The sequence below is a fragment of the Hydra vulgaris genome, chromosome 01, assembly GCF_038396675.1.
Source record: "Hydra vulgaris chromosome 01, alternate assembly HydraT2T_AEP".
Lineage (NCBI taxonomy): Eukaryota > Metazoa > Cnidaria > Hydrozoa > Anthoathecata > Hydridae > Hydra > Hydra vulgaris.
The window spans coordinates 35943078-35954761 of NC_088920.1; the positions used below are offsets into that span (position 1 = coordinate 35943078).

An 11684-nucleotide genomic window follows, 5' to 3' on the forward strand; every position below is an offset into this window, starting at 1 on the left:
TGCGTTTTCTGGAAAGTTTTAAATGCGCATGTAATACCAGGAAAATATCGTATTGAATATTCTCTGGTTATCGTATTTTATACGTGTTTACAAGAGTTTCAAATGCGAGTTTGATACTCAGTAGGCGTCGTATTGTATAACTGTTCTTATACGCATCTAATGCGTATTTCTAATGCGTGTTCGATACAATAAAATGGCTAACATGCATACCACATTGATACGTATTTAAACGAGTTTCTAATGCGCATTTACAATTAAATTTGCCGACTGGGATAGACACTTATTGTAAGCCAAATGGCTAAACTACTTTTAATTTACAGCCTGAAGTAGCTTTTCCAACATTGATGCAGCTTGTATTATTTTTTCATTTTTACCGATGACGACAGCTACAGCAGAAAGAGGTTTTTCAAAGCTAAAAAAATAGTAAAAACATGTTTATTTAACTATATTGATTGAGAAAGAAATTGCTTGCCAACTTGATTTAGATAATGTGATTGACCGATTTGCTAAGGGAAAAAAACAATTTTAAACTAATTGCTAGAAATTAGAAACGCCTATAAATTTTGAATAAACTTGATTTCAAATAAATTTTTATTAAATAGAAGAGAGATAGGAGAAGTAAAACAACAATTGCTTTGTCGAGATTAGAAGAATATAAGTTTATATGGAAACACTAATCAGATGACTGAACGCTTGGCTTTTTCCGAAGAAAGACATGCGTTGTTGAATGATTTTTTTTTTTCCCTTTTTTTCGTTAACTTTAAGAAAAAACGGAGCCCTTATAAACATGAGTATTTTTAAAATTTAAGGCATGTACAACTAAGCAAATTAATAAATGTTTCTATTTCTGATACTGTTAATTTACATCCATCTTTTTGTTATGTTTAATGGTTGCCTTGCAAGTTTGGGGGGTTGAACTTTTCCCCAATTAATTTCCGGCAGTGAGATCGACCATTATAAAAGAACACAAAAGGAAAATCACCGCTCTTAACAACTTTAACTTATTGCTCACAAGTCTAACCTTTCTGCTCAATGCACCACTTTATTCTTTTTTTGCTCTACCACATCTAATTTTTTTAGTTTTGTTTCATTGTACATTATATATTTAAAATCAAGAAAAAATGTTAGTTTGGTTTTTTCTTTGCACCCCACTGTATGTCCAATTGACATTCTTAAATCTATTTGTTTTATAGTGGCTTTAAAATCATTTGTTTTTCAAATCAATTTTATTTTACTTAAAGGTCGTTCACCTTCTACAACAGGTACTGGCGTGAATAACGTTGTCTTAAATTTCAAGGTTTACCTTTTACCGGTTCATGATCCTTTAACCATATAAATGGGTATCTTAACAAAACAGTTTTTACAACCCCCAATTTTAAATTTAATTTGTTGAATGAAATGACAAAGCGCAACGTTAAACATATATACTTCAAGTTTATGTTTCGGAAACTCATTGAAAAAAAGCTGCATAGCCGAAATTCCTATTTTAATGCTTTTTTGCGGTGCTCTGTGATAAGGTTGTAAGGACTTCTGGAAGCACCTTAATAACTGAAACAAAATTTAAAATTTACTTTTAAAAATATTACATAATTTAAAGATCAACTCCATTGGTCCTATTAAATAAAGTCAAACTGAGTTTTTCAACAGTAAAAAAAAGTGATAACAAAACAGTTATATCACTAACAGACACTTATTACTTTAATAGGGACGTGCTACTAATTGTTGGAAAATTGAAAGAACAGTTAAAAAGAAGAAAAGTCTTTTGAGTAATATTTGAAGTTAGCAAAGCTAGGTCAAAATATTTATTTATACTTTTCAAAGCTCTTCAAACAGTTTCTCCAACATCAGATGAGCTTTATCTAGTCTTGAATCTGAACATAGAACTTTCTTATATATATATATATATATATATATATATATATATATATATATATATATATATATATATATATATATATATATATATATATATATATATATATATATATATATATATACAGTAGTGGCCAAAAAATTAAGGCAGGCTATGTTTTTTAAACTTTTTTAACTTATTTTTTATTTATGGCATTATTACCTTGGATACAAATAACTTTTTTATTATATTTTGATTTATTTTACACTGTCAAGTTGCCATAGTTGTGATATTATGGGTAAAAAGCGTGATATTAATAACTTTGTTAAAGGTAAAATAAATGCACTATTTTCGGAGGGCTATTCTCAAAGTAGTATAGCAAAACAATTAAAAATATCAAGATGTCTCGTGCAAAATGCTTTATTTAACATTCAAGTCATTTAAACTGTACTATTGCTATAATTTGGTGCTATAACTATTATTTTATTGAATATTAACAACTTTTGATAATTTTTATCTATTTTTTTTTCATTTTTTCAACATTTTCTATTGTGTTTATTCAATAAAAAACTTACACTACAAATTTTGAGTGATTTTTTATGATGTGCCTTAATTTTTTGGCCACTACTGTATATATATATATATATATATATATATATATATATATATATATATATATATATATATATATATATATATATATATATATATATATATATATATATATATATATATATATATATATATATATATATTTATATATATGTATATATACACATTATCAAGATATTATTAGTATGTGTGTACAGAGCTTGCTCTAGGATCAGACATTGAGTTTGAAAGAATGTCACTACATGCAAATTTAAATTTAAAATTCTAGAAAGCACTCTTGCTTCATCTTCCCATCCATCGTTATATCCACCGTTATATCTCAGACCCATCGTTATATCTCAGCCCTATAATATCCTGAATAATTAAGTCCTCCAATTAAAATTTCAAACATTTGTTTTCCTGTGGGCTTTTCAACTGGAATAAAGGCGAAATAGTGTTTGTGAGATTTTATTTCAACCTCCCTATGATCAAATTTATTTATTGAAACATATTTAGTTACAAGAGTCATCTGCTCCACCTTACTAACAGCAGGAGTGCAATCTAAAGTTATGGAACTGTACTTGGCTTTTTTATATCATTGTATTTTTAATTATATAGTTTAATATTTCGGTTTGTATAGCATTTTCAAAAAAAACTTTTGTTTTACGGGACGGGAGTAAGTCGTTTTGTCCGGGGTGATAGAAAAGCTAGAGCGGACACTCATGTGTATAAAATAATTTGAGTATAATAAATATAAAACAGTATGTTTAAACGTTAAATATTTTACGTCAATAATATAATTATAACGTATATATAATCTAGTTTTGTATGTTAAAAATGAACAATATAAAATGAATCATAAAAATACAAACGCTATTTTATTGTTTAGATAATTAGTAAGTTAAACCGAGATAATTAGTAAGTTAAGTCAATAAATAGCGGGCGTAATTTTTCTTACTGAAAGTTTGCTGAGCATTTTTTTCGTAAATGTTGTGAATACCATTTTTTTAGAATTACTTACAAAGTTCTGAAGTTTTTACTTAAGCTATAGTGCAACAGATTAGCATAACAATTGTGCAAGAGTGGATAAAAGCATGAAACTTTTTTTAAATTTAGAAAATAAGTATCCAATGCATTTAAGATATGGTGGCACGTCCAGTTTTACCAAAAAGGAGCAGGAGATGGATAAAGAATAATTACGTCACTTTTCACGGAATATTTTTTTTAGTAACAAAATTTTTAATAAGTTACCGTATAATTGTCGCATAGTCTAAAGTTATCCAATCATGTTGCACTTTTAAAAAACGATTAAAAAAAAAAAGACGATTAAAAAACAAATCACATCACAAATAAAATATCAAAGTTTTGAAAATTAGATAAACAATATTTATCGATTAAAAGTAAGTTTATAGTTATTTTTTATACTGTGTAAATATATATATATATATATATATATATATATATATATATATATATATATATATATATATACATATATATATGTATGTATGTGTGTATATATGTATATATATTATTCCTAGGCCTCTATACATATATATTATGGCCAAGCGATATATTACTGCACATCCTTTTTCTACAAAGAATGAGATTTTTGACAGCCCTAATCCAAAAGTATATTTTCTGCCAAAGTACCTCTGCAAACAAGTTAATATGCCACGCTAATTCTAAGCGTTCGGATTGTTTGACAAGTAACAAATCACTTGCCGAAATCTTACCACAATTTGTGCAGGCTGATTTGCTACCGCCTGGATTTTATATTCAGCGATTAGATGATGGCAGTGGCTTTGAAAGTACTTTAATTGCGAACAGAGCTAAGTGGAATAAACGCTGCAGAATGTTTTACTATTCCATTGAACTCAATCGAGTAGCTAAACGTCTTCGTTGCGCATCCTTAGCTGCAGAGGGTGAATCCTTATTAAATGAAGCCCTGGCACTTAATGTTAAGCACAGTTCATTCAGGCGATCATTGTCAAGTGATATGAGAAAATCAAAATTGGTCCAGAACTTCTTAAAGCTTTTCAATATGACTGTGATCGTGATGCAGTGTGTTTGTCAAGGGCTGCGCAGATTAAACGCCAAATTATATTTGACACCGCTGAACCTTTTACAGGTACATTTCAGCCACGGTGTCAGGAAAGGTTAGTATCAAAAAACCTCCTTGCACTCGTTAATATGATACTAGAAGGTCTAAGCTTTGCCATACAAACCAAGCCAATTAACACTCCTAATGCACTTACTATAAGCCAGCTACTTACTTTTAATAGTGTAAAGTATAAGCGATCAGATAAATCTAACTCTTCGGTTGTTAAAAGTTAACAAATTCAATCACAAAAAACTCTATTACCTCTGTATGTTAGTTTGCTTGTGCATGGAACTACAAGAAAACGATCACTTATTGGTGAGTTATTTCATCTTGGTTTAAGTGTATTATATTATCGAGTATTTGCACTGACAACTGAACTAGGAAATGAAGTGTGTGATCAGTATAATAGTGATCAAGTTGTGTATCCTCTGAAACTGAGAAAACAACTGTTTACTGTTGCAGCTGTTGATAATATTGACACCACAACCTGATAATTACAGTACTGGTGTTCCACGCAATGTTATGTTGCTTAATAACTCGCGTGGTAGTAAGAAAATAAAAGCTCTACCGGAATCATACTCAGATGTTACCCCAGCTAGGCTTAAAAATGATGAACTAGCTATACCTATCAGCAGTGGTCCATTTACAGGTAGTAGTGCTATGTGGGAATAAGATTTCAATAAAGAACATTTTTGGCTTGAAACTGTTAGATAATTTCATGATGCCGATGGATCAAATGACAATTTGCAATCAGTGGAATGGCTTTCATGGTCGGCATACCATGCCAATAACATTATCAATTCAGATATAAATTTGTCAATAGTTTCATTGTTGCCACTATTTCAAGATTTTTCCAATAGTGTTACCATGATCTGACACTCAATGGATGTAATAAAAAATTATATCCAACGTCTTCATTCTGAACAGATCCCTGTTATTACGTTTGATTAACCGCTGTATGCTATTGTTTCATTGAAAACTATTCAATGAAACTGGCCTGATTTGTACAGAGAAGATAAATTTGTAGTTATTATGGGTGGCCTGCACATAGAAATGGCTTGTCTTAAAGTGCTCTGTAGTTTATTAAAAGGAAGCGGCTGGGTCGAGGCTGTTACTGCAGCTGGAGTTGTAACATAAGGCACCGCTGAAGCTCTTTTGTCTGCATCCCATGTAAAACGTTGTCGGTATGTACATGAAATTTTCTATTTCTCCAAATCATATACTACAGTATCAAGCATACGAGTCCTATTGTAGTTTGCTTGACGATGGCGTTCAACCGTTGCCTTCCACTAGCTGGAGCGTAAAGCAAATGGTTCATCATCAGTTTGCTTATTGGAGACAGTCAAAGAAATCCAGCTTATTTATTTACTTTTATTAGGTCTCTGTGTACTTCAAATTTTGATCTATACTTAGATAGCTTAACAAAACTGGTACCATAGTTTTTTTCATTTGATCGTACTCATTATGCTCGATGGCTACCTGTGCACATTCGAGACATGGTTTGTCTTTTGCAGAATAGTCCATCAACTTTAGCTGCATTTAACGCGGGAAAATTTACAGTTGAAAAAGCTGTACGAAAATTTTCAGCAATAGCTATTGATCAAAGCCATCAACAATGCAACGCTGCAGTTAAAGGTGATGATGGTGCTATTGGCTTAACACAAGACGAAGACGCATTACGTCGTTGGATGATTGCAGGACCGGAAGTATCTAGGCTCGTTGAAGAATTTCAATATGGAATGCGTGAGGCCAATGCAGAATATAGACACCACGATCAGCAAGAAAATGTTCAGACAGCTTTCAAACATGATGTAAATGCCCTAGTTGATACACTAGTTGATATCGGCAACCCATTTCAAGTTGACACTAAAGATATCGTGGTATTACATAGCAGGCGTGTTGTGAGCTGTACTGCAGCCGATATTATATCAATTCATGATGTAGGCTAATCTCAGTACAAAAATTTTGTTCAAGATTTCTTTGTTAATAGACTGCTAGTGTATATGCACCGCTAAAACGCAACAACTTGTCCACATTTACAACTCGACAATCAGCAATCGTGTCTAGTATTAGCAAACGCTTGAAATCCACGCAAAGTGACAGTGACTTATTTTCTAGATTATACATTGGCTGCCAAACTAGAGACGGCGGTTTGAAAACATTTTTTGAGCATGAAAATTAGTCCTATCCCCCTTCAATCTCTGAGTTTGGCACTCTACGATTTGAAGCCAAGTCTAATTTGGTTCCATGCTTAGGAAAAATCACCCAAATCATTGACATTGATCCTTCCACGCCTTCATTTGATATGATGGCTCTTGATGGGGCTGTTATTGTTCAGTTATTGAAGCCTAGTAAGGCTAACATGTTTGCATCTTATGCATCAGACGTATTCCTTCCTCTCTGTTTACAAATTGCTACAACGCTACGGCTACAAAGCTCAAAGCTTAAAATCTGCTACATGTGCAACGCAAGGCACTGGAGCTAGAGTACGTGTTGGGCCTCAAGTACCTGTTCCACATAAATGGCAGGAATTCCTAAGAGATGATCACAACAGAACAGAGTTTTTTCAATTTTTACCTGATAAAGCAGTTTCAATTCAATTACCCGAGTCAAAAGTTATAAAAGCCACCGCCGTCTTGAGCCGTTAAAATCAAAAACTTTACCGGCTTTCCATGGTTTTACTGGTAGCAATACAACTTCAGCTTTTTGTGGCAAAGATAAAATAACAGCATGGTCTACTTGGTCTTCTTTCAATGATGTAGCTGATGCATTTTTGGCACTTTCTACATCTTATGATCCAATGACGGATGAAACATTGTTGTTACTTGAAAGATTTGTCATTTTATTGTATGACTGAGTTGCTGAGCAAAAAAGTGTAAATTCTGCAAGGCAGTATTTCTTTACTCAAAAGAACTGGCAGATTGGCAACATTCCACCCACGCATGACGCACTAATGCAGCATGTGAAGCGTGCAGCGTATCAGGCGTATATTTGGAGTCAAGCATTGATAGTATCGCCAACTTTACATAGCCCAAGTGAAGGCTATGTAAAGTTGGCGATATAAGGTTTTTATAAATCCAGGTAACTGTCATTATGAATTCAAGACAGCTCTGGTAAATCAAAGCTATGCTTTGCCACCATATCTCAAATGATCAGCATAATTTTCTGAATTGTTAGTGAAAATTTTATGCTTTTATCCACTTGTGCACATCCACTTGTGCAATCTGTTGCACTACTAGTAAATACGCAAGTAAGTAAAAACTTCAAAATTTCGTAAGTTTTTGTACGCATGAGGATTACAAATACAACTTTGGAATAAGTTTTTAGTATTTAAACCGACTGCGTTTTTTAACCTTTGACGCTTAAAATAAATCAGAACCATTTTAAACGCAAACGGTTTTGAAAAATTATTACAAAGAATATTTTTTTATGTGTGAATAAATGAATTGAACAAAAATGTTTATTTTTTCCATTCATGTTTATACAAATATTTAAACGTGTGTAGCAACATTTTTTTTTTTTTGCTGCTGTTATTGTTGCTTTTTATTACAATTTCAAACATTTCCTTAAAATTCCATAAAAGTTGTTAAATTAAACAAAGTTGTTGAGCGGTTCTAGGGGTTGTCTGGAGGTCATTGGAGTTGTCACTTGTGCGGCGCTTTTTCGTACACTAAAAGCTAAAGTGCATCAAAGTAAAAAATCAAGTTTTAGTCGAACTCGGTTTTATTAAAGCGATAAACCTCTTGCACTTTGAGTTTTTACACTCGTAACATTTACCATTTTGATTTATTGAAGCTTTTTTTTAAGTTTTGCGGCAATTTTTACAATTGACTTGGTGGTGATGTTTTTGTTGAAGTCACAATTCTTACTTAATTTTTGTGATGCTCATCCCTTTTTAACTCATAAACCTGTACCAAAATTAGCAAATTTAGTTTCTCATTTTGCGATAAACAGAAACGATCTGTTAATATTTTTTTTTAAAACCATGCTTTTCACACTTAAAGATCATTGATAGCGAATTTTACTTTGGAGAGTTTTATCTCCATTTATCGAAGGAAGAAAAAAGTCATTGGGTGGCCGAAAATTTAACAACTTATCAAACAAAAATTTTAGTTTTTATTAAAAGTTTATATCATCTCATACAGAAAAAATTTTCTAAAACATGAAAAAAATTATTTGGAAAAAAAGTTTATTTAATAAATAATTAAAAGCAAATAATTAAAAGCAAAGCATAAACATTGTCATATCTATTTCATATCCTCTATTTCATTCTGTTTTACTTTAACATATTTCTATTTATTGTTTTAAATATTTCGTTTTAATAATACGCGTAATATAATTAATTAAATTAATTACAGTAACATGCTTTTTAATATATTGCGTTGTTTAGCTTATTAAGATATCATCTTAACGTAACTAAGCTTTGATTATTGTTACCTTTAGTTCAGTAGTTCATGTTTGCTATTTAGCGGGGGATTTTGTTTTGTTAGAAAGAGACCAAATTAGGTTTCTAGTTTCAATCTTTGTTTAGTTTATTTAGCAAGCTGCTACAGATGTGGGGGTGTGAAAAAGCAGTTGGTATAATGCACACAAACAACCAACAATAGATATTTTTTAATAAATTGAAAAGAAAGAGAACAAATATAAATAACAGAATGTATATATACCAAAAAAAATTATGTATATAAACATATAACAAAGATATACATACAGCAACGATATTTTCATTATTGCGAAGCAAAAATTGTGTAAAAAAAACCATAATATTTAACGAAAATCAAAATTATTAATAATGATATTCTTCACAATTATAACAATATGTTTTATGGTAATGGATTTAGCTGCAACATCAGATATTGGTATCATAATATTAATTTATCAGTAGTTTTTCATAACTGTCTTCATAACTGAATGTAAACAGTGGTTTCTTTTATTAGTTAAAATAAATTAACATTTTTTTAAACACGTTGTAAACAAAAACTTAATATTGAATAGTTTAAAGTAAAAATTATATACCCCTCTGATATGCATGTGTAGTTATAGTTACCAATATTACAACTAAAAATCATTTTAATTTTTTAAACTTTGTAGTTAGTCTTATAAAAAAAAACATACTTTTTTGTTTACAATTTTTTATTAAAGTTTTTTTAATTTTTTACTTTAGATTTAAAATTTAAACTCCTTTTTAAAAAAGATTAAAAAGGAGTAAAACATTCTAAGAAAGAGTTTCAAATTTAAAGAAGAATCTAAAATTAAGTAAAAGAGGAGATCTTTTTTATCTAAATTTTAAATATGAAGCAAAAAAAGGAGACACTAAAGTTATATAATTAAACGACGTTAGAATAATTTTAATTTTTTAATTTTTAAAGATATTTTGAAAACTTAAAGAATATAACACAATATGTACAATACAATTTTTGACCAAGCAAATTTAAGACCGAGCTAATTTATGTCCGAACAAGTTATGACCAAGCTAATTTATGACCATGCTAAACTAGTATACAGACAAATCATTTTAGATCACTATATGGGTTAGAACTTTATACTATTTAAACATTTTAAAACTTTGTTAAATTTAAATATATTTGTCTTTATATTTAAAGCAGTGTTTAACGCGATTACTATAAAAGAAAACACTTTCAAATAAATGTTGTTTTTTAACATTTTGAAGAAAAGAGGATTTACACATACCATATATAAAAATAAATAAACACAAATAAAAATAATAAATAATTCAGTTAATTAAAGTACTTTTAAAAATTTGTTTTAACTGAAGTGACTCCAATGGGGGATTAGAGAAAAAATTATTAATTTTGTGAATCGTGTTTTTGGTCAAGGGTTTAAATCGAAACCACATCTTGAAACTCTTAATTAAAAATAGTTAACAACTTAATCAACACAATTTCAAAAAATGCTATGAACCTTGGTTTAGTAAAATTTGTAAAATTTAGGTAAAACTTAGGTAACAATTTAGGAAAAATTAAAATGATTATACCTTAAACATTATGTATTAAAAATTAAACACCATTTTTATTATTATTATTTATAATTTACAAGGTTGATTGTTTAACATTTATGTTAAAGTTTAAATTAAAATGAGTTGAAATGTTGTTTAGATTGTGCCGATAAAACTTCTTTTTGTCCTTATATTACTGGGCAATGTAAATATGTTTCGGAAGTAAGAGCATTATGTAACAGAAGTTGCGGTGTTTGCACAGGTAAACTTGAACTATTTATGAAGCTCGTTCGTAATTTATAAGTTTATTTTAAAGTTATTTTTATTTCAGAAAGAAAAATAATTGTATTTGTGTTGAAAATATTTTCAGTGAGCTGTTCAAGCATTCAATATGGTGCGCGCGTGTTGTGCGGAGATGCTTCAACCACTCAGGCTTCATGCATTCAAAAATCGTGTTGTTGGGACCCTACCAATCCAAATGGACCTTGGTGCTATAAATCAAGAGGTAAAATTTATTTTTTGATGAAATTATAAAGCAACATTTTTTTTATATAACAAGAATATTAACTGATATGTTATTCAACTATTTGATATTTTCTATATAATCTATTATTTTTACTTTAATGATATTAGAATTTAAATTTTTTTTATACTCGTTTTGTTTAGGAGCTGAAGGAAAGTAAAAATGCAGTCATTATTTTGTACATGTTTTAACTTTTATTTACATGTTTACATAAAGGAAATATTTATGTAACAAAATTATTGAATGTATTATTTATTTAGAAATAGAAAAAATAGTGAACTTTTACGGGATTTTTTGTAATAAAATTGATATGTAAAAGTTGCATTTTTTATGAAAAAGAAATTTAATGTAGTGAAAATAAATGTTTTGTCATATGAAACATTAAAATACCTACACATTTTTGTAGTAATACAATTTTTTGCGTTACCCATATCAGGTAACAGGGTATTTTAATCAAACCTCTCTAACATCCTCACTAAAATTGAAGGTGACAAAAAAACTGTTTATAGAGATACACTCCAGCATAATGCATCATAAGATTGCCAAGTCTTTCAGCTCTAAAACTAAGCAGACCCGACAAGAATTTTTTATGTGGGTCATATATGCTAATTCCATGTTAACCATATATTTACCACTCTCCTTTATGGGATGGCTTTGG

The 11684-nt window shown here is 29.8% G+C and overlaps 1 protein-coding gene across 1 annotated transcript; it reads left to right on the forward strand.

Annotated features, from left to right (window-relative positions):
* Positions 1 to 9223: 9223 nt before the first annotated feature.
* On the forward strand, positions 9224 to 11316 carry LOC124809717 (MAM and LDL-receptor class A domain-containing protein 1). The gene is made up of 4 exons (XM_065787100.1): positions 9224 to 9406; positions 10664 to 10765; positions 10874 to 11008; positions 11170 to 11316. Exons 1-4 carry the CDS (start codon positions 9340 to 9342, stop codon positions 11184 to 11186), a joined length of 321 nt encoding a protein of 106 aa, XP_065643172.1. The 5' UTR covers positions 9224 to 9339; the 3' UTR covers positions 11187 to 11316.
* The last annotated feature ends 368 nt before the right edge of the window (positions 11317 to 11684 follow it).